The following is a 23,114-nucleotide window of genomic DNA, read 5'->3' on the forward strand; positions in this document are numbered from 1 at the left end:
TTTTTCAATGATAAAATCGTATTGGGACCAGATTTAGTAGAGATTAATTGGGCGAGAAGTTTGCCACCTTTATTGCCATTTTTATAGAGTTGGAATTGATAGTATGCCTGGGACTTCCTGGCCCTTTGATGGATTAATTCATTCAAGGCTGTCTGTGTTTCCAATAACAGTTGTTTATCATGAGGACTGTGAGAAATCCCATAACGCCCACAAAGGGTAACTAATTGATATTCTGACCTAAGCAGCTTCTGATCCTTACTCTTAAGAGAATTGTAATAACTAATTATTTCCCCTTACAGTACATCTTTTGCCGTTTCCCAGTATAGAATGAGATTGTTCTCATGTGCCGGATTAGTCAACTTATAAGTTCGCCAACACTCAAGAAGTCGGTCTTGAAATTTTGAATTGTTGTACAAAGCAAGCAGGAAAGCCCAGCTTCTCGAGCCCAGTCTTTGCAAACTCAGCTGCCATTCAAGCCAGACCAAAACATGATCTGAGACCTCATAAGGTCCAATTTCTACTCTAGTAATAGATGTCAACAAACTCATGGAGGACAGTAAATAGTCAATCTGGGACTGCGTAAAATGGGCTGACACATAGTAGGCAGACACCTCCTCTTTTAGAAGGACAAGACTTATCCGTAATGGGATCTCAAGCCATATTAAAATCTCCCCCCAGCATTACAGGTAGTGCAGGTCAGTTAGGAAATAAAGAAGTTAATTGGCGGTAGAATTGCTTATCATATTGGTTAGGTGCATATATTCTACAAAGCAACAGCTCTTTTTGATCAATGTCCTAGACAGAAGACATATATACCAGTTGGGTCTGAAGCAAGGGTGACAATATTCACTGCTAAACCTTTCTGGATTAAAATAGCAACTCCTCCCTATTTATGCTGCGCCACTGCCGCTACACAATCACGCATTCACCATTGTTTCAACTTAAGATGTTCTTCAGCCGTAAGGTGAGTTTCTTGTAGAAAGACAATATCTTCCTTTTGACAATGCAACTGCTGCAAAGCTTTCAACCTTTTAATAGGAGAATTAAGACCACCCATATTCCAGGTCACAACTTTCATGTAGGGGAGTCTGGATTAAAAGGACATGATTGCTGAGGACATGGTATCTGGGGCTCAGAGGGCCATCCCAGCCAGCGGCAACTCCACCAAGCTGATATAATAAAACATTGGTAGTCAGTTCACCACAGAAGCTACAATAGAAGAAGTTTCCCATGGTACTAATCATATTTTGAGATCGGTGTCTTCCCCACCCCCTCCAGCCCCCTTACCACCCTCCTCCCCTATCTGGTGTTACCCCACAGTCCCCATCCCAGTCTCCCAATTCGTCGACAAGGCTGTACATTTACATAAGGAAGACTCACAACAGATATCTGCTGGTAGCAGATTCCAGGGGGTGAGGGTTTCACAGCAAAAGCGAAGAGTCCCACAAAAAAAAAGCAAAGAGTCAGTTTCCTGAGTCACTGAGTGATAAGCTGGTTTGTTGCTGAAGAATATAAATTTCTAGATGGATGGTCTGGGATCTAAAATTAACCATAAAGGGGGTGTCAGTAAAGAGTGCCTTGTGAGTTGTGAACAAGATCTTCAGTGCTTGAGGCTGGATATGCCCTACCATTGAATATCCAGGGTTAACTCAGCCTGCGGCTCTGGGTGGCTTATAAGCCGCTTAATGCCACGGACTGAATATCAACCCTAAAATTCCTAAACACTCTGAAGTAGGCTCCACAGCTGCTGGAAATTGCTGCTGTCTAATGTGTTGACTGAAACTCGTCACTTTTGCCATTAGTTCCTCTAGTGTGTGTTTGCCATTTGTGACTGGTTTCTCCTCTTAGTAGTATTCATAGTTTTTGTGGATTTTTTTTTGTTTTCAGATCACTCAAGAGGCTGGAGAATTCATGGTAACATTTCCATATGGTTATCATGCTGGATTCAATCATGGGTTCAACTGTGCTGAGTCCACCAACTTTGCTACACTGCGATGGATCGACTATGGCAAGATGGCCACTCAGGTAAGTGGTGGTGAGGAAGAATTTTGTGCAAGGCTTTGTTGCAGTTTTGCTTTACCAGCTTAACTGAACAGTATTTGTTCAACATTTTTGGAATTTAATTAATGTATCTTTATGACCAAAAGTATTTGGTAGTTATTAGTTTTCTATAACAATTTTAGTTTTGCTAGTAGCTCAAACAAGTTACATTCAGGTATTTTCCTGTCCCTTGAGAACTTACAATCTAAGTTTGTACTTAAGGCAATGGAGGGTTAAGTGACTTGCCCAAGATCACAAGAAGTGCGATTTGAACCAGACTTGGTTTTCATTCCACTTCTCTAACCATTAGGCTACTCCACCACTTGTGTTTTTTTGGGCATGTTCTGTTTTTTTTTTTTTTTTTACTTTTCTCTGTAAAACAGTTTTCTCTCTTGTGGGTCAGGCTAAATTTTAAAATTTGCTTCAACTTGCAGCTTTAGGTCAGTGGCATTCCTAGGGTGGCTGACACCCGGGGCAGATCGCCGATGCGCCCCGCCCCCTGGGTGCAGCCTCCCCCCCGCCCCGGATGCACGCCACTGGGGGGGTGCCACGCGGGCCTGTCCTTCCTTCGTTCCATGCTCCCTCTGCCCCGGAACAGGTTACTTCCTGTTCCAGAGCAGAGGGAGCATGGAACGAAGGAAGGACAGGCGCGCGCGGCACCCCCCCAGCGGCATGTACCCGGGGCGGACCGCAACCACCGCCCCCCCCCCCCCCCCCCCCCCCCCCCAGGAACGCCACTGCTTTAAGTGTATGATATTTGGACATACAGGTTTCATATTAATATTGAAATGGTATAGGCATGATTCTTGTGACCATTGCAGCTGGTTGTGTTTCTGCTGGCCAGTGAGCATTATTGGCATTTACAGGAGTGGTCTATTAAGGGGGAGCCTACCCAGTTCTTCCTCACTTAACCACTTTTCCCCAGTACTGACAAAAGAAATAGTGATCAGCCCCATGGACTGTGATCGGGTAGGCCAGTAGTTCTTAACCCAGTCCTTGGTACATGCCCAGCCAGTTCAGGACATCCTCAATGAATATTCATGAAATTGATGTACATACAATGAAGGCAGTACATGCAAATCTTTCTCATATATATTTATAGAATATATCCTGTTGACTGGGTTAGGGGGAGAGGCATGGTTGAGGCTTTCTTTGAGCTGCAACCTGTCTTCAATATGCCATAAAGTATCATTTGATGCCCCCTAACTATGGCCAACCTTGGCAGTCCCATAAACTTGCTGTTTAGACAGAGATGCTCAGAAGATTGACCCTATTTCTGTAGCAGTCTAAAGGTGAGCTGTCAGTCTACTTTATTTTCAAAGTAATTTGCAGTTTGTGGTCTCCGGGGAACCATTATTAGCCAGAAGATTTGACATCTGAACTCCATGCTTGTTCTAAAATAAATTCCTCTTAACTCTACAAACATACATCTTAACCATGTCTTTTTTTTTATTGACAATTTGGAGAAGTGAGGCTGTTTGGGAATTCTGCTGAGAGCTCAGAGCATGAAGAGGTGCCATCAATCCTACTTGAGTCACCTAGTCATGCGTTGTATTCAGCTAGCATTGCTTAAATCTAATACACACCAGTCTAAGTGGTGGTGCAAGCAGCTGGTTAGGAGACTTAGGGAGGATTATGGAAGTGAGGAGGAGGGAAAGAGGAAATGCATAAGTAAATACATTCGTGTTGAATTGTGGATACAGTCTCTGAACCACAGACTGATGAGAGGATAGGAATCTAGAGTATATTTGATTTCCTGGACCAAAGTGCACTATTTTGGAGTTATTTGGATCAGGCGGGAAAAGTGAGAGGACTGATTTCAAGGGCCTGGATGTGGAGTGCTTTAGTTAAGAGTACACAGCATGCATGTGCATTAAATGTTGTTTCAAGGTGGTAAGTATTGGAAACTGTGACCTGACTCCTTAGGTTTTATTGGAATCTAGCTCCTGCCTGTCGGATAACTATCCCAGTTCAGGTTTATTAAAACTTTGATATACTGCACTAGAGAAAAATTATTTCAGTGTGGTTTACAAACTTAACATAATTAAAGGAAAATATAAAACCATAGAAATAAGTACAGGGAGAAAAAAGTGAGCTCCATTGGTGGGATAGTACCGGGAATAGGAGAGTCAGAGAGACAGAAAAGTAAGCCAGTGGTCTCCCTCATTGCACACTGTGTTCCCTGCCGTATGTATAATACCATAGCTCAAAAAGGTCTAAGAGCCAAAAGCATCTTGAAAGAGAAAGTTTTAAGGGAGGAACAAATGTTTCTAAGTGGAGATAGGGAGGCAGACTATTCCATAAGCTAAGGTCCACAACGCTGAAAGCCTTGGTACATTTATTTATTTATTTCAGAACATTTATACCCTGCCTTTTGCCACAGTGTTGCAGCCCCAAAGCGGCTTACAATGAACTAATTAAATAAAATAAACAAAATAAATACATATGGAGTCGAAGCAAATTTGATGGAAAGAAGGGATAGTCGGAGATTTAGGTTGAGAAGATCATGTTTTGTAAGGGGCATATGGAGTCAAATGCCTTGGAAAGATATAAAGGGATAAGTAGTGAATATAAAGACTTATATAAAGATATAAGTAGTGAATTTTGTGAACCAGAATAATTCTGAATATGTTCCTATGAGTAATAGGTACGCAGTATTCCAGGCGTGTTCCAGGTGTGTTGACTGGTATTCATCGGATTCTAGGTCTCATAGATTAACTGTGGGAACATTAGGAAATTGAAGAGTAGAACACTTTTTCATGTTACTACAGTGATGGGGTGTGTGTACTCTTAATTGTTTAAGGACCAAATTCTATAAATGGCGCCTTAAAAATCAGCACTGAGAAGCCATGCGCTTAGCGCAATTCTGTAAACTACGCCTAAAGTTAGGCGTAGTTTATACAATATACTTAGCCTTTCTTGCAACAAAAATTTAGGCACACCCATGAAATGCCCATGAGCTACCCATGGCCATGCCCCTTTTCAGCGATGTGCATTAGAATTTATACACACCACGTTATAGAATATACCTAGAAAGTTGTGTGCATAAATAATTAAAGCCAATTAGTGTCACTAATTGATTGTTAAATACCAATTATCGGCACTGGTTGGATTTAAAGTTGTGTGCGCAATTTGGCCATGTAGTCAAAGCGTACACAACTTGAGGTGCCATTTATAGAATTTGGGGGTAAGTGTCTCAGCTGCATGGTTTGATTTTGTGTGAATATGAACTTGAATTTGCCTCGCATGCGAACCCCCCTTTTTTTTTTTTGCTTATGATCGACATGTATACGAGACTGACATGTCTGTCTTCTGAGGATGTGAGCAATGCTTGGAGAGTTCTAGTTCTCCTCTTATCTCTCCCAACAATGAAGTATCAAGCATTTATCTATTTAGGGGAGATCCACAGTACCCATGACTTATTTGTAGTGCTATATGAGAGAAGTGCAGGGACCCAAGATGTTGGCCAGGGGACAACAACTTTCACTTTCTGGTGCTTTGAACAGATTACAGTATTTCTAGATTTGTTTATAATAAGTTTAGCAGCAATTAAATGGAATCCTAGATTGAATATTAAAAGCAATTTTGGGTGCAGCCATGTGTTCACAAATAAGTGACACTAGGGAAGTGCAGTTTGAAATTGAGCCTCTGTGCTTACATTGTTAGTCAACCTAGCGTGAAATTACTGAACAAGCAGTCAAGAAAGCGCTATGAGCAAATACAGGAAAGGGAGGGGGAGGTTGGTGGAGGCAAGAACAGAGAATTTCTCATATTGAGGACACTGCATCCAGTTTATTTCCTTTCCACTCACTAATCCTTTTGCTTCTAAGTCTTCATTTGAAGACAGTTGCTGAAGCTTTGAATTCTACTCAGTGTGTTTATTAACAGGTAGATTATTTTAAGCTCACCAACATGTTGAATGGGATTGCTGACTTCATGAGTTCTGAACCTGTTTCATTTGGAAAAGCTCAATTTTGATCTTGCCCCTTGTATGAAAAGCGTGGCTTAAACAAGTTTGTCACATTCTGTAAAGACATGGAAAAAGGTGGTTTTGATTAGTAATCAGGATTTTGAGGGTTTTCACCCTTCTTGTTTGTGCTTCCAAAACATAAGATGGTGTAGTGATCGGGGGCATAGTCATGGGTGAGCTCAGGCTCATTCAATTTTGTCTCAGACACACCAATTGTATAGCTGGTGGGAATCCCTAAACCCCTGACTGCTGCAATGTTTCAGATTCTGGGTAGCTTCAGGTTTCTTCAGGTAGCAGGGCTCATGGATCCCTGCCAGCAAAGATTATATTATTTTATTTTTGGGAGGAGATGGAGCAAGAACGTAAGATTCTTCAAAGACAAGCAGGTCATATCGTTCTTGCAAGTGGGTGATGTCATCCACATCGCCCGGCACAGAATATTTAAAAAGTGTAGTACAGCTTTAAGACGCACAACAGCATTCCAGTACACATTCGCATGTGCCTTCCCGCCTGCTGCGAGAGCACAAGACCAGTAGTCTTCTTCCATCTGCTGTGAGGAGAAGATGTGCTGCTTCATGGCTCCCTCACTATGACTGGTGCAGTTTATTTTTGAAACAACTTTTTTGTGTGTGTTACCTGCAGATTTCTTTTTCCCGGGTCTTTGTTTTTTTTTCTCTCCCCTTACATTTTAGTTTCATTTTTCCTCACTTCTAAGTTTTCTTTATTTTTTTTGCACCCAGTAGGCCCTCTTAGGCCTGAGTTCTGGTCAGTATGTCTTCATTATTTTTTCTTGGTGCTTTGCCCCTTTTTAAGGTCATTTGATTGAGTTGTTTGATTTGGCTATGGCTATTTTCCCTTCCATGTCATCGAAGGTTCCCAGTGGCTTCAAGCGCTGTGCCCAGCGCTGTGCCCACTCATTGATTCTGACCATCTCTGGTAAGGACACCCATTCTTGTTGTCTCCAGTGTTCAAGGCCTGAACACACCCCTTCCAGCTGTGTTCTTTGCTTTCATATGAAGAAAAGGACTCAGCTGGCCAGAGAGCTCAGAGAGAGAAACCTTTTGGAGCCTGGTCCGAATCCTGGACGTCGGCATCTGTATTGATGTCGAGCCTTGCACCGGCATCGGGTGCATCGATCTCTCTGGCTGCTAGGTCCCTATCAAGTTTTGAGTTTATTTAGTATTTGCTATCCCGCCCATCAAGCATATGTCTGGGTGGCTTACAGACTAAATAGGTACATTAAGAGAAGAAATAGAGGGATAAATATGAAATAACAGGACAAGACAAGAAAGGAAGGGGGCAGAACTACAATATTGATAGGATCGGAGGAAGGGGGAAAAAGGGAAGGGGAGTGCATAAAAACACTTCATGGTCAATCGTGTTCAATTTTCAGGGACAAATAAATGAAAAATTAGGAGTAAAGGAAAGCCTTAAGTTTGGAGTTAAATATTTGAAGTGAAGTGTGATGATAAAGGGAGTGTGGCAGTTTATTCCAGTGTTCTGGTCCTTGAATTGAAAAGAGTGCTTTCCTAGTGTGTTCATATATAATTTCCCGAAAGGATGGTATCGCAAGCAGATTTTGAGAGGATGACCAAAGGGATTTTTGATTAGAATAGGGGATTATTAAATGAGAGAGATACAATGGTTTGTCAGATATATGGGTCTTGTAAACTAACAATAGATATTTGTATATAATGTGGTAAGGTAAACGGAAGCCAAGGGAGGGGTAACATGATCAAAATTTCATATTTCCAGTGATTAATAGTAGTGTTCTGAACTATTTGTAAACATCTGATATAGTAGTTTTAAGGCCCAGATATAGTGAATTGCAGTAGTCTAATTTGCTTATTACAAAATAACTTATAAGAGTGTTCAATGCCTGTGGATCACTGGAAGTGGTTCTGCATTGAGCAGGTCTCCACCTGCCTCAATGCCAGCTGATGTGCAGGGCCCCCAGGACCAGTCAGCATCTGACTGAACACTGAGAAGATGTGGATATCTGCTGATACCCTCATCAGCACCAAAGAGCATCGATGACCGGCATCAGCCGAAGGTCAAGAAACATCAACATCAATCCCCCCTTGATGCATGGTACCAGGGCACCTAGGGATCCGGTCCCTGAGAAGCATCAGCACTGGGAGGAGCTCTCTCCCTCTGTTGTGGAGGTGCCAACATGCAAGTGTCCATGCAGCCAGGACCAGGCATCCGCATCAACCCCGACAGTTCAGCAGGCTGCTTCTCAACTGATTCTCCAACTTTTCCCGATAGCAGCCCTCGATCAGCGAATCTGGGCCGTTCTCCATGAGCATTTAGTGGGGCTTCTTCAAAGTGCATCAATCAGTCTCAACTTTTCAGGCCTTTTTTTTTTTACTGATCTCAACTTTTGCATCTTGCTTCCAAAGGAATTTTAAAAAAGAAATAAATTGTGTCTCAAGAGCCAAAGCAGAAAGCTATCACAAGCAGAAGCTTTCAGTTACTGTGAGGTGTACATACACATTCCTGGCCTCATGATGTAGAAAGAGGTTCACCATGGCAATTAACTTGCAAGATGCACAAGAGGACACAGTATATTAAAATAAATGGTAAAGAGGCCATTAGGTATTCCTTCACATTGCACAGAAGTAAACAGGAGATTTTAACATATGCCCAACATAAGAAATTCACCACCAGGTTTGTGGCAGCTTAGAAGGGTTTAATGTCAGTTTATTCTTTTTTTTTTTTCTGTGACCACAGCAAGTACAGTACTTTCAGCGTTAAAAGACAGAAGTAACTGCTGCATGCAGAGGTAGCAGTGGCTTCGCTGTGAGAAATCTGAAGAAAATGAAAGTACTAGCCTATATCCATGCATGTTTTTTTTCTGTGCATAAATATTACCTTACAAAAATTCTGTGTGCAAGAAATTTTTGAGAGGTTAATTTATGTACTGAACAACATGCAGGTTCCTGTGCAGATGTGTGCTGGCACTTTTGTTTTCTTGCAATGTGTATACAGTAAAGTTGCCCGTAGTGCAGAATCTTTATATGCATGTCTGGCAGCCTTTCCCTGATTGACGCACAAGTTCTGTGCACTTTGAATTTTGCATCTCATTAGCTTTTTACATCACCACAGAATGATTTCTTGCTAATCTCAAGGTAGAAGCTGCATGCTTATTATGTACAGTAGAGGTGTGCACGGGGACATAATCTCATTTCCACCCATCCCCAGTCAATTCTTTTCCATCCCCATACCATTCCATCCCCACACCATCCTTATCATATTGGTACTGTCCCCTCACCATCCCCACAGTTTTCTTTCCCATCTCTGCACCCAACCCACATTTAAAAGAACTTGTAAATTCAAACAAAACATAAAATGTATCCTATAACTTGTTAAAATTTAACAGGATATCTACAATAAATTTGCATGAAAGATTTGCATATAATGGAGGCAGTGTATGCAAATCAAGTTCATGCATTTTCATTGTGGATATCCTGAAAACCTGACTGGCAAGGTGTACTCCAGGACTGGACTTGGGAAACACTGATCTATGATTCTTTAAGGTTGCTATCACATGGCTGGCTGAGCTTGCAATTGTCAGAGGCTGTTTTAGCTGATATTTTGCTGGGACTACTAGATGTAGTTAAGGCTTAGTTTCTTTCGACATTTTTTTTTTTTTTGTAGCCCTGTCAAATGATTCCGAAACCATAAGAGCTTCTGCCAGCAAGGAGTCATCAATTGTGCACAGTTTGGTCAGGAACTGCTTGTTTGCACCTGATTCAGTGACAATTGCATTCAGCTCCTCCATATTCTTTGCCACAGATTTCAATGTTAGTAGAATGCTGTTCCATTGAGTTGATACGCACTGCTTGAGCACTTTCTTCGGTGAACGATTGACTTTTGTTCACTTACTGAGTGTAACCACCTCTTTGCACAATGTTTTAAGCTCACTTACCTCACTGGAGAGGTCATTCGTATCGACATCAGTTTTTGATGACTGGAGTTCATGAGAGAGCATGAAATTGAGATTATGACTTGTGCAGCCTATTCAAACCATCTTGAAATGCTGTTTTTATGTTAGCTTCATTATCAATTACATAGATGAGACTAGCTCAGTGAAGATCATATCTGCCAAAATGCTTGAAACAAAGTGACAAATATTCTCATCAGTTTATCAGTGATCTCCCTTGTTGCCAAAATTAGCTGAACACATGCACCAGTTTTCATCAAGGTGAGCTTCTCTCTTGATTGCTGTTTTTTTTTTTTGCGTAGTTCAGGTATGCACAGGGACATAATCTGGTCCCCATCCCCGTGGATTCCCATTGTCCCCATCCTCACTCGCACCTCTAGCTTGCTTTAATTCTGTACTCAGGATCTGCATAATGAAGTTCAAAAAATCAAGAATGTCTTCCTTAGCGTCCCTCCGGACTGGCCCAGATTGACTGATGGGTTGTTCACGCCTTCCAGCAGGTGGAGACTGAGAATTCTGAATCTACAGAGTGAACCAATAAGAGCCCTTGCCAGGCAGAGAAAGATCCAGTAATCTCAGTCTCCAGCAGGTGGATGGTCGTGAGCCCTTCAGTATCTCTCTTTTTCTTGTCAAGATTTTTCTACTTGGTATTTGTGAGTACTTGAATTTCTCTGTGTCCCTGGGGTGTTTGCTGACCTGTTCTTTGAGGCTGAGGTCCGCGGGGATCTATTCCAGCTTCGGGGGTGTCACACACGGGTGGCCGGGTCCCTCCCCCCCATCCTCCCTTCAACAGCATTTCTATCTGGTGTGCTGTGTATTGCCTTAGCCTCTTCAAGGGAAGAGTGTCTCGGCAGGGAGAGGCAGCCGATTAAAAAAAACAAACAAACATACTAGCCCACAGGGAAGTCTTAATAATTCACTTCTAAGTCAGTGAATAGTATTTTCTTGCCTCTGTGGTACAGTATAGGCGGGCATACCGGCCTCTCCTGTTTGGCAGGCAGTCTTCTCCTTTGCTTCCCTTCGGCGTTTTTTCTGCCTTTAAAAAAAACAAAAAACGAAAAACAGCACACGGTTCTCTGTGATGGCTGAGAAGCTCCGCCGGTGCTCTTGTTTGTCGGCGCCGCGGTTTAGGCGCGAACGTCTCTTGCAAGTTCTTCACAGCCGTTGAAGATTCAGCCGGGCTAGTTTCCTTGGAGACAGTAGCGTCGGCACTTTCATCGGGGCGCCGAGACGCAACGGGAGGGAAAGAGAGTTCGGCAGTTCCAATTTCGGCAGAAACCACCGCCATCTTGTCTGCTCCAACAGGGCAGGCAGAGCGCTCCGTTTCTCTGCCGGCCCTTTCAAATCAGTCTCCTTTGGATGCCTTTACTCTCTTCCCTGCAGGGTCGGCAGGGGGTTTCCCCCCCAGAATTTGTGCTGCAGATGTGCAGGGCTTTCCTCTTGCAGCAGTCTAAGCCCTCTGCTGTCCCTGCAGGTTAGAGGTCTGCAGTAGAACAGCTTGTGTCTGTGAAAAGACGTAGAGAGTCTGCTACTTTGGAGGAAGACTTTGTGTCTGACCCAGATAAGGAGATGCCAGACTTAGAGGAGCAGGAAGCCTTCCAGTCAATTGATTTAGAGGAAGACGCCGGACAGTGGGGCTCGGGGTCGGATCCCTTTGTTCCTAGAGTCTGTTCTTAGGATATTTCATAAGGAAGATCTGCAGGAGTTAATTTTTTTGGTCTCCTCTACCTTACGTTTTGAGGAGGAGGAGTCGCCCGGCCCAGAGCCCAGTAAAGTGGACCTCTTAATAAAAGGAGTTCGCAAGCCAGGTAAAACTTTTCCCATGCATCAGGATATCAGAGATGTTATTCAGGCACAGTGGAATGTCCCTGACGCGGGCTTCAGGCCTGCTAAGTCTGTGGTCCGCCTCAATCCGGTTCCTGATGCGGACAAGTCCATTTTGAAGCCACCGGTGGTGGATGCGGTGGTCTCAACGGTCACTAAGCGAAACACAGTTCCTGTGGATGGGGGCATGGCGCTTAAAGATGTGCAGGACCGGCATATGGAGGCACTGTTGAAGAGCAGCTTTGATGTGTCGGCCTTATCAGTTCAGGCAGCCATTTGTGGTTTCCTTAGTGGCTAGAGCTTGTTTTCGGTGGTCGGAAAGAATTCTAGATAGTTTGTCGGCCATTGATGCTGAGGCGGCTAAGCTCGAGATGGGTTCAGCCTTTCTGGCTGATGCTTTGTATGATTTGCTCCGTGCTTCTGCCAAATCTATGGTTTTGGGGGTAGCTGCTAGAAGATCCCTTTGGCTTTGGGGCTGGTCGGCGGATGCGGCTTCTAAATCTAAGCTCTGTAAATTTCCCTTTCGGGGTTCTTTCTTATTTGGTGATGACTTAGATAAGCTGGTCAGTAGTTTAGGGGAGACCAAGGTTCCGAGACTCCCAGAGGACCGTCCGAAGGCTGCTGGGCGTGGTCTGTTTGCGGGTCAGGGTCGTGATTTCTGTCGTTTTAGATCAAGCAAGATGGCTCCAGCTCGGCGATCCCATTTTTTCCAGAGGAATCAGTCCTTTCGGGGTCTCGTAGAGGAAGTAGTGACTCAGCAGCTTCTTTCCAGCCCTCTGCTCGCTCTTCCCAATGAAGGTCTCAGGGCCCACCTTCCAGTTCCTATAGGCACACGTTTGATGCAGTTCTACGGGACGTGGGCCAAGATCACCTCCGACCAGTGGGTTCTGGAGGTTATTCGGGAAGGGTATGCCTTAGAGTTTGTGCATCCTCTGTGGGATGCGTTTCTGGAGTTTCCTTGTCGCTCTCGTCTCAAGGTGGGAGTCGTCAGGGAGACAGTAGAATGGCTTCTCTCTCTTCAAGCTATTTGCCCGGTTCCTTCGGCAGAACTTCATCAAAGTCGGTATTTCATCTATTTCGTCATTCCCATGAAAGAAGGTTCCTTCAGACCTATTCTGGACCTCAAGGCGGTCAATCGAGCACTCAAGATGTCTTTCTTTCGTATGGAGATGCTTCGCTCGGTTATAGTGACTGTGCGCTCCGGAGAGCTTTTGACGGCTCTGGACCTTTCCAAAGCCTATCTCCACATTCTGATTCGTCCTTACCATCAACGTTTTCTGCGTTTGACAATTCTCGGCAGACACTTTAAATTTCAGGTACTCCTTTTCAGTCTGGCGACGGCTCCTTACACCTTCACCAAGGTGGTGGTGGTGGCAGCGGCTCTCAGGAAGGACAGGATGCTGGTTCACCCTTATCTAGACGATTGGCTAATCAGGGCAAAGTCTTCCCAGGAGAGTCGGCAAGACACGGAGAAGGTTGTCTGTTTCCTGCAGTCCCTCGGTTGAGTGATCAACTCACAGAAGAGTCGCCTGCAGCCGTCACAGACCCTGGACTATCTGGGTGTATGTTTCGACACTCAGAGGGGTCGAGTGTTCCTTACTCAGGCCAGGATTCTCAAGTTGCAGGGCTTGATTCACCAATTTCTGCGGACCTCTCTCCCGTGTGCATTGATTACCTTCAGGTCTTGGAATCCATGATGGCAACCATAAAGGCGGTGCCATGGGCCAGAGCACACATGAGATCACTGCAGAAGTCCCTGCTCTCCAGGTGGTGATCTCAGACAGATTCTCTCCAGAAGAAGTTACCTCTTCCGGTGCAGAAGAGGGGCTCTCTGCATTGGTGGCAACGGTTGCCCAGTCTGTCCAAGGGGATGCCTCTAGAAGCTCCTCAATGGGTAGTAGTGACAACAGACGCCAACCTGTCCAGTTGGGGAGCCCATTGTTGGGGCCAGTACGCCCAGGGTCTGTGGTCACAGGAGGAGTCTCGCTATTCGATCAATCTCTTGGAGACCATAGCAATTCGTCTGGCACTCCTAGCGTTTTGTCCCCTTCTGGAGGGTGCTTCGGTCCGCGTCATGTCAGACAACGCCACGGCTGTGGCCTACGTCAATCAGCAGGGAGGAACAAGAAGTCATCAGAGCGAGAGACAGCTCAAATAATGAGCTGGGTGGAAGTGCATCTAGACGCCTTCTCATGACTCATGTGGCAGGAGTGGAGAATGTTCAGGCAGATTTTCTCAGTCGCACCACTAGATCCCGGGGAGTGGACCCTCAGCAACGGGGCGTTTCGGGCTGTGGTGTCTCGCTGGGGTCTCCCAATTCTGGACCTCTTCGCTTCGGCATCCAATGCGAAGGTTCAGAGGTATTTCAGTCACTGCAAAGATTCGAGGTCTCAAGGGATCGATGCACTGCGTCAGCCCTAGCCGACAGACCTTCTGTACACCTTTCCTCAGTTGGGTCGGCTAATCCAAAGGATAGAGAAGCACAGAGGTCGAATGGTGTTAGTAGCCCTGGATTGGCCTTGCAGGCCCTGGTACGCTGATCTTGGGCTTGTCAATCCCCCTCTCGTTTCTGGAGGATCCCGGCCTGTTGGTCCAAGGTCCGTTGGTTCATTCAGATCCAGATCGATTTTGTCTTATGGCTTGGCTTTTGAGCGGGCGCATTTGTCTAAGAGAGGCTATTCCTCAACTGTTGTTTCCACTATGCTTCAAGCTCCTTGTCGCTCCACTTCTCTTAACTATATCAGGACTTGGAGAGTGTTTGAGGCGTGGTGTGATGACTCAAGTATTTCTCCTTTTCGGGCCTCGGTGACGCAGATTCTGGAGTTTTTACAGCGTGATTTGGAGAAAGGTGTAGCACTCTCTTCCCTTAAAGTTCAGCTGGCGGCATTGTCTTGTTTCAGAGGGCGTGTCCAGGGAAAGTCTTTGGCCTCTCATCCGGATGTGGTTCGTTTTTTTAAAGGGAGCAGATCTGCTTCGTCCTCCATCGCGGTCAGTCTTTCCCTTGTGGGATCTTAATCTGGTCCTATCGGCTCTCTTTCATGGTCCTTTTGAACCTTTACAGTCCTGTACTTTGAAGGATCTATCTCTCAAGGTGTTTTTTCTGGTTGCTATTGCTTCAGCTCGGAGGGTTTCGGAGTTACAGGACCTTTCTTGTCGTTCTCCGTTTTTGGAATTTGAAAAGGACCGGGTGGTATTGCGACCAGTACCTTCTTTTCTTCCTAGGGTCCTGTCGCATTTTCATGTGTCCCAGTCTGTGGTTTTGCCAGTCCTGGGTTGTTGTTCCGGTCCAGATTAGCGTCGTCGTCTGAAGTGTCTCGATGTCAGGAGAGCTCTCAGATGTTATTTGAAGGTTACAGAGGAGTTCCGCCAGATGGATCGCTTGTTTGTGTTGATTGGGGGTGCTCAGAAGGGCATGGCAGCTTCTAAGCCCACTCTGTCTAGATGCCTCAAGGAAATGATAGCTTCAGCCTATCTTTTGGCAGGTAAACAGGTTCCTGAGGGAGTGAAGGCTCATTCTACTAGGGGGCAGGCAGCTTCCTGGGCTGAGCGTTTTCTGGTGCTGCCCTTGGAGATTTGCAGGGCGGCGACTTGGTCTTCTTTGCACTCCTTCTCTAAGCATTACAGATTGGATGTGCAGAGATGTCAAGATGCAGTTTTTGGGGCGCATGTTCTCACAGCGGGGTTGCTGGGGTCCCACCCTTAATTTCATTGCTTTGTTACTTCCCGTCAGTCAATCTGGGCTGATCCAGAGGGACACTAAGGAAGGAGAAATTAGATCTTGCCTGCTAATTTGCTTTCCTTTAGTCCCTCCGGACCAGCCCAGAACCCGCCCGTGATTTTCTGTATGTATGTTCAGGGAGAGCTGTGTTGTCCGTTTATTGTTCTCTAATTCTTTAAAATAAAAGAAATAAAATTTTTAAAAAACATGATCCCATGCAATTTGAACAGGTTCCTGCAGCTCTCCTGCTGTTAGGAGACTCTTGGCATATATAACTTTATGACACTGTTTACGTCTGTGGCTCGCGGCTGCTCAGGTTCCCAGGGGCACAGAACATGTTTTCTTCTATTGCTTGGTTACGCTACTGGATCTTTCTCTGCCTGGGAAGGGCTCTTATTGGCTCACTCTGTAGATTCAGAATTCTCAGTTTCCACCTGCTGGAAGGCGTGCACAACCCATCAGTCAATCTGGGCTGGTCCGGAGGGACTAAAGGAAAGCAAATTAGCAGGTAAGCTCTTATTTCTCCTTTTATTTGACTGGGTATGTGTCGGAGATTTCATTTTGTTTGCATTTTGTCCTCAGACAGCATCCGTGAACTCAAGTACGGTAGCTTCCACAGTCAAAGCAGCCATCTTACTCCCTGCCTGGCCCTGAGCAGTGTGCTACCTCTGCAGTGTGAACAAGCCACTGGCAGTAATGCCTTATGTTCTGAACCCAGATCCTCTGCAGTACTACTCTAACTAGTCAGTTTGGCATATCTAAGTGTACAGTTATTTTTTACATTGATGCTAAATGGTCTTCAAAACAGTAGCATAGTTCTACATAATTTTAGTAACATTAATACATTTGATATCTACCAGCTCTGATATAATAAGAGCCCAGTTTCCAAGTTTTAGTGCTTGATATATTGCCCATCACAGCATTTATCTGAGCGATTTACCAGTTCAGTAACTCAGCTTTTGTCTTTAATGTACAGATACACTACCAAAAATTCAGATATCAATCACAGCAGATGTAGTTTGTGTTTATCAAATGCTAAAGTGAAAGCAGTTGAGAGCAGGAACATGAATAATTAATAGCCATGGATTAGAATGATTGTGTCGCTAGTAACGGTTGGCATAGCAGCTGTTTTGCTAGTTTATTTTTTGTTAAAAACAAGTTCCCGTGGAAAAGAATTCTGAGCTGATTCTGAAAAATATTTCTGTTACTGTGTTACATTGTCAACTTGACACTCAAAAAAAGTAGATTGTTGGTTCACTTTCAATTAACTAAATATTTATATTATAAGAGGAAAAGTCTCATACGATCACCAGGACATATTTAACAATCTGCATCCATGTGTCGGGTGAAGTCCTTTACGTGATTCTTATAATCATCGACCAAAACCCCTACCTCCTAATAATGTTGTATTTACAGTACAGATATCTATTTTTTTTAATATTTTGACATTTTCAAATATTTTTTTTGAATGTTTTTTCCCCAAAAAAATTCTATGCATCAAAGACAGGCAAAAAGCGGGCACTTATCTGCACACTCTGCAGCTCAGTAGACCCCAGACCCCGACAGGCTCCCATTTCGCTGATGCTTTCTCAAGGGATCTGAGCTGTTGCAGACACAGTGTGGACCCTCACTGTATTTCTGCCGCCAGTGTCCACAACAGGTCTGATCCCTTGAAAAAGCATCAGCGAAACGGGAGCCTGTCGGGGAATGGGGTCTAGTGAGCTGCGGAGTGTGCAGATAAGTGCCCACTTTTTGCCTGTCTTTTGCCTGTCGTCCCCCTTCTCCCCCACTGCTAACTCCCGGCTCCGTTCCTTCTATCTCGCTGCTCCCTACGCCTGGAATAGACTCCCTGAGCCAGTACGTCAGGCTCAGTCTCTGGCTGTCTTCAAGTCTAGGCTTAAAGCCCACCTCTTTGCTACTGCTTTTGACTCCTAACCATGACTCTCTTACTCAACACCCTCACTTATCACCCCTACCACTGCAATTTCCCCACCCTTAGCTGTCGGTTCGTCTGTCCAATTTAGATTGTAAGCTCTGTTGAGCAGGGACTGTCTTTTCATGTTCATTTGTACAGCGCTGCGTAAGTCTAGTAGCGCTATAGAAATGTTTAATAGTAGTAGTAGTAGAGATGCTATGGAAGCAGCATTTGCGGTGCCTGGAGGGGAAAGTGGAGTCCAGTCGTTGTACAGTTTCGACAATTGAATTCAGGGTTCTGTGGTGAGTCCTGGTGCATGGTCCCTGGTAGAAGAGTACTACTGCCTAAACTGTGACAAGTGAATTTAAAGGAGAGATGAAGGACTGCATCTCTTGATAGCTGTCTCATTGTGTCATAGCCAAACAAAAGTTGATTCCAAATAAGATGTAAGCCCAAATGAGCAGGAAGAAGCTGCTAGATTAAATAAATAAATCTCTGCCTTTCCCCGCCCCTTCTTTCCCAAAAAGAAAAATCTCCACATTTTGGATTAATTTTGAGACCCATTTCATGAGAGAACATTCCCAAGCAGATGAATACTCATCTTGAGCCTTAGTGAGCCACTACTTGTTAACTTTGATGAATGCTCCTTCGTTGGAACTTAATGAGATTTCTTACCTTCCTCTGTATTCTCTGGAGACAGGCACAGGAAGTTCTCTTTCCCATCATCTTCATGCACATAAGGTCAATGTACTACTACTACTACTACTACTTATAATTTCTATAGCGCTACTAGACGTAAATGAGTTAAGATCAGTGCACCTTTATGCTTGCGAGTTATTTATTTATTTCATTTGTATCCCACATTATCCCAGTAGATCAGGTTCAATGTGGATAACAACTTATTGTGATTAACAGTACAAAAAGTGATGAGGGATAGTATGCATTAAGTAGTAATAACAAAATGAGGATTGAGTAAGTGCAATATGTAATATGGAAACGAATGCTAGACGCAAAAAGGTAACAATTTATAGTCATCCATATATAATAACAATTAGAATTAAACTTTCCACTTGAATTAAGGTTTTAAACTTTCAAAAATGATGTTTACAAATATTCTCTAAAATTAGTCCACATTCATGCTGATCCCTAAGTGATGAGATTAGTTATTACTCCCCAATATATTTTTAATGCCTGAAGTTTAACCCTTGGGTCAGAAGTGGATACTAAGTATATTAGAGGTGGAGTAAAGTTAACTCACATTTCTGAGGCTAGTATTTTTCTATGATGGTAGGCTAACATGTTCCCAGACCTAGAATTCCTGGGTGCAGGGATCCTGCAATCAGGTCCAGGATGGATCACTGTACCTGGGAACCTTCAGTTTGGGCATCAAGCTAGCAAAGCATCATACTCGTATGAGCCTCAGAAATGTGAGTTAGCGGGGGGAGGCTAATCACTGGGGTACAGTGCAGGGTTCAAGGTTGCATTTATTTGATTTCTGCTTAAAGATGTGCCATCAAAGTGGGTACAATCACAAATAATCATCAGAGAGAAAGGAACTCCATTCCATTAAAGTGATAGGAAGGAGTAAGAGGAAAAAGAAAAAAAAAGAGAAGGAGAGAAAGGAAAGAGAAGAAAAGAACTGCTGTGTCCCACAACCCTGACAGCAAAAAGTCATCCAGATCCAAAGTTAGTCAAAGACTATAGGCTAGATGGAAAAGGTGCGCTTTCAGCATAGACTTAAACTTAGGTGCATAATGGTAGTGGAAGAGTATTCCATAAGGAAGGTCCCACTATACTGAACACTAATTTTTTTAATATTCCCGATGGCACCTCACAGACAGAAGGCACAGTCAGCAGGTGTTGCTGACTTCAGCACAAGGCCCAAGAAGGGGTGTAAGGTGTGAAATGGGAAAGCAAAAAAGTGGGGGCATCTGAGTGTAATACCTTGATTATCAACAGTAAAATTATGTACATAATATGATATTCCACTGGAAGCTAGTGCGTTGCGTAGCAATGGAGTCACTTGGCTAAATTTACTAGTATTAAAATGCAGCTTAACTGCTACTTAGCATGGCAACAGATCAGTCCAGGACAAGTGGGTTATGCCCATGTACCAGCAGGTGGAGATAGAGGACACAGAGTTGCTCTGTGCCTTAAGTCCTGAAGCTCAGTGACACCTCCCAGTATACCTCTATCTCCAGCAGATGCTGGATGTAGCTAATGACTTCTCCTGGTTTGGGGCCTTGACTCCTGTTCTCAATCTTTGGACTCGAGCTGGGGATTTAGTGGCTGGTCTGGGCTGCCTTGGGAAGACCTAGTGGTTCTAGGACCCTCCCCCCCTCCCTGTGCTTGTTATTTGTCTGCCTCGGATCGCCTTCCTCTGGTGAAAAAAATTAAAAAAAGCACTTTGGCGGCAAGGCAGTGCACAGTTCCAAGTTTGCATGTAAGCAGGGAAGCCTCCAGGTCAGCACAGGAGAGTTTTTCTTTGGTGGCGTTTTGGCCTTTGGTGGTGAGTATCTTTATGGTGGTTCCCTCTGAGACAGCTGTCCCCAGTGTAAGGCACAGAAGTCGACAGCGGGAGTTTGTCCCACATGCTGTTTTGTCAACTCAGCATCAGGACTCTTGGGGGAGGGGGAGAAAGCTTTGTCCTTGGCAGGTGTTGCGCTGTTGCTCTGGATTCATTCAGCACGGGAAAAGCAGCCATGTTGGTTCTTTGCATGCAGGCCTTGGGATCTTCCTTGCAGTGTGCTGTGCACATACAGCCAGCATCTGGCACTTCTCCTTCGAAGCAGGGGATTGTTTCAGTTGAACTTCAGCAAGGGGAAGTCCCTTTTTCACCTGAAGTCCCTTTTTCACCTGAAGTTATGTGCTCGTGCACCAGGCTTTCCTTTTGAAGTGAGGACAGCCTTCTCCGGACCTTCCTTCGGTTTCTTCCACTCCCCCTCAGGCTCTGGTTTCTCAAGGCTCCAAAAGGGTGCGTTTGCAGTTACTGGCTGACTGGGAGACGAGGTCTGTGGGGTTGGAGGGCTCTTCTTTGAGCTCCCCCTCATGGAGGAGCTGCCTTCCCTGATCAGAAGAACTCTGGATATTCTCTATATCACGCCTCCATTCTCCCAGTCTTCCTCTGCTGCCTCTAATCCCATCATGTCAGGTACCAAAATGCCTGCTAAGACCTTTCACATCCATGAGGCCATGCGTGAGTTGATTGACACCCAGTGAAGCGTGCCTGGTGCTGGCCTCAAAGTTGTGCGGGCCATGGCTTTCCTTTACCCACTGACATCTGAGGAGATGGAGACTCTCAGGCTGTGACTAAGAAGACCGTGGTTCCTGTTCAGGGTGGTATGGCCCTCAAGGATATGCAGGACCATAAGACTGAGGCAGCTCCACCTACAGTATGATTACTGATATACTATAAAATGTTGTTTTCAAGAAATGCACACTGTTTGTCTGTAAGTTCTCTCCAGAATTAAAACCTACTCATATATGCAGAAAGAAATTGCTTCTCAACAAACCTCTGATGTGCACATGATTGTGAAACCCATAGTAAGTGATACCATACCGTTTAAGACACCCTACTTTGCTGACCGCTGGTTTATAGCACCTTTTTTCTCCTCTTTCAGTTGTGGTTGTCTTTATCTTTGCTTTCCTCTGGCCATTGTAGTTCCTTTTCATTTACTATTAATAGTTTTATATTGTAAACTGCCTTGATGGAATATTCCCTGGGTGTTATATCAGGTGTTAAACTTGGCAAATAAGACTCTAATAATGGAGTAAATCACAACCACGGCCAGTTCTACATGTATCCTCTTTTTTTGATGTGGGGCAGTGGGGTACCCATAAGCTTGGACATTGGTGGGCACTTTGGAAAACAGATAACACTTCCATGTTTCATCAGACTGTGGGTAGATCTAATCTTAACTGAACTTGAAGTTAGTTTATCAAGGGGTGAGGATGTAGGCTTTAAAACTGGTAGAAATATACTTATTGCTTCCTTCCATGTACCTTTTTAAACAAATTATGCAACGTATGGTGAACTCAATTTTTAAATTCCCTTAGCGTGCAGAGATGAGTAATTCTTTTCTGTTTCTCTCACATGCCTGGAAACCTGATTTCTATTGGATGCGATTAATGGATGGTGTTAAACCAAGCCATGTGTTTTTGCATTTTGCATGATTTGTTTCTTCTGTTGTATATGACAAATTTCATTCCATTAGGTGTATTCTGATTATCGAAGGGTAGTAGGGAAGACTGTTCAGGGGCCTGATAAAATTGAAAGTTTACGCCTTAGATGCTGCTGATTCTTATGAAGACTGAAATGTGATGGCCTCCTTTTTCTCTTCACCTCATCAACCCTCTGATTTATGGTGTGTTAAAGGTATTGAGATTTTATTGAGTACAATAAATTGATGGGTGCATGCCTAGTGGCCAAAGTGTCTCTTGGCTTCAGAAATCACCATCTGCTATTGCTACATATAAAGTGGCATTCAGAGTCCATGCCTGTAGCTTGAGCTTCCCAACTTGGAGGCCCCACCTCCATTTTAGGAATGTCTGGTTTTAAAAATAAGTGGGCAACACTTGAGATATTCCTCCTTTTTTTGCATTCTATTTATGTTGCATGTGCTGTTACAGCATTGGTCATTTATAATCTTACCATAAATTAAGAATAGTGGAGAATGGGCATCATGTTTCTATTTAGTATCTGTGCGTGCATCATGCATATATAGTCAGCATAGTATTCAAAAAAGATATAGCAAAATTAGAAAAGGTTCAAAGAAGAGTGACCAAAATGATAAATGAGATGGGAACTCCTCTCATATGAGGAAAAGCTAAAGAGGTTAGAGCTCTTCAGTTTGGAAAAGAGGTGGCTGAAGGGATTTGATTTCAGTTCTACAAAATCCTGAGTGGTGTAGAACAGGTAAAAATGAATTAATTTTTCACTCTTTCAAAAAGTACAAAGACTAGGAGACACTCATTGAAATTACATGGAAATACTTTTAAAACAAATAGGAGGAAATATTTTTTTCACTCAAAGAATAGATAAGCTCTGGAACTCGTTGCCAGATGATGTGGTAACAGCAGTTAGCATATCTGGGGTTTATAAAGGTTTGGACAAGTTCCTGGAGGAAAAGGCCATAGTCTGCTATTGATAAGACATGGGGAAGCCACTTCTTGCTCTGGGATTCATAGCATGCAATCTTGCTACTATTTGGGTTTCTGCCAGGTGCTTGTGTCCTGGCTTGGCCACTGTTGGAAACAGGATTCTGGGCTAGATGGACCATTGGCCTGACCCAGTATCACTATTCTTATGTTCTTGATTTATGTATAGAGAATGACATGAGGATGGGGACCCACGGTAAACCGTGGTAAAATTTTTTGTTTATCAAGGTTTACCGCGGAAGCAAAACTTTTTTATTGCCCCACGGTAAAAAATAAAAACCGCAATTACTATGGGTCTAGCATCTGCTCCGTCCCTCCCTCCTTCCTTTGTTCTTCCCTCCCTTACTTTTTTCCCTGTCGCAATGCAGGGAGATGCCCCATAGGCCTGCTCCGGGGCTTTCCCTCCTCTGCTGATTCCCGCCTTCTGATGAAACAAGAAGTTATTGCACAAGAGCTGGGTTTGAGGAGCTTCATAGTTGAGCTGCTAAGCTCTGGGGCTCTGCCGTTCTTCCTCTGTGCTGCTTCATCCTCCGCTGGCTCTGGT

The 23,114-nt window shown here is 44.1% G+C and overlaps 1 protein-coding gene across 2 annotated transcripts in view; it reads left to right on the forward strand.

Moving 5' to 3' along the window:
- The window catches only part of KDM4B (lysine demethylase 4B), a 378,825-nt gene that overhangs the window by 172,813 nt on the left and 182,898 nt on the right, over positions 1–23,114 (forward strand). For both annotated transcript variants that reach the window (XM_030217503.1, XM_030217504.1), the window contains exon 8: positions 1,888–2,025. In XM_030217503.1, the coding sequence (XP_030073363.1) occupies positions 1,888–2,025 (138 nt within the window). The remainder of the gene's footprint in view (positions 1–1,887; positions 2,026–23,114) is intronic.

The sequence above is a fragment of the Microcaecilia unicolor genome, chromosome 11 (genome assembly GCF_901765095.1).
Source record: "Microcaecilia unicolor chromosome 11, aMicUni1.1, whole genome shotgun sequence".
NCBI lineage: Eukaryota > Metazoa > Chordata > Amphibia > Gymnophiona > Siphonopidae > Microcaecilia > Microcaecilia unicolor.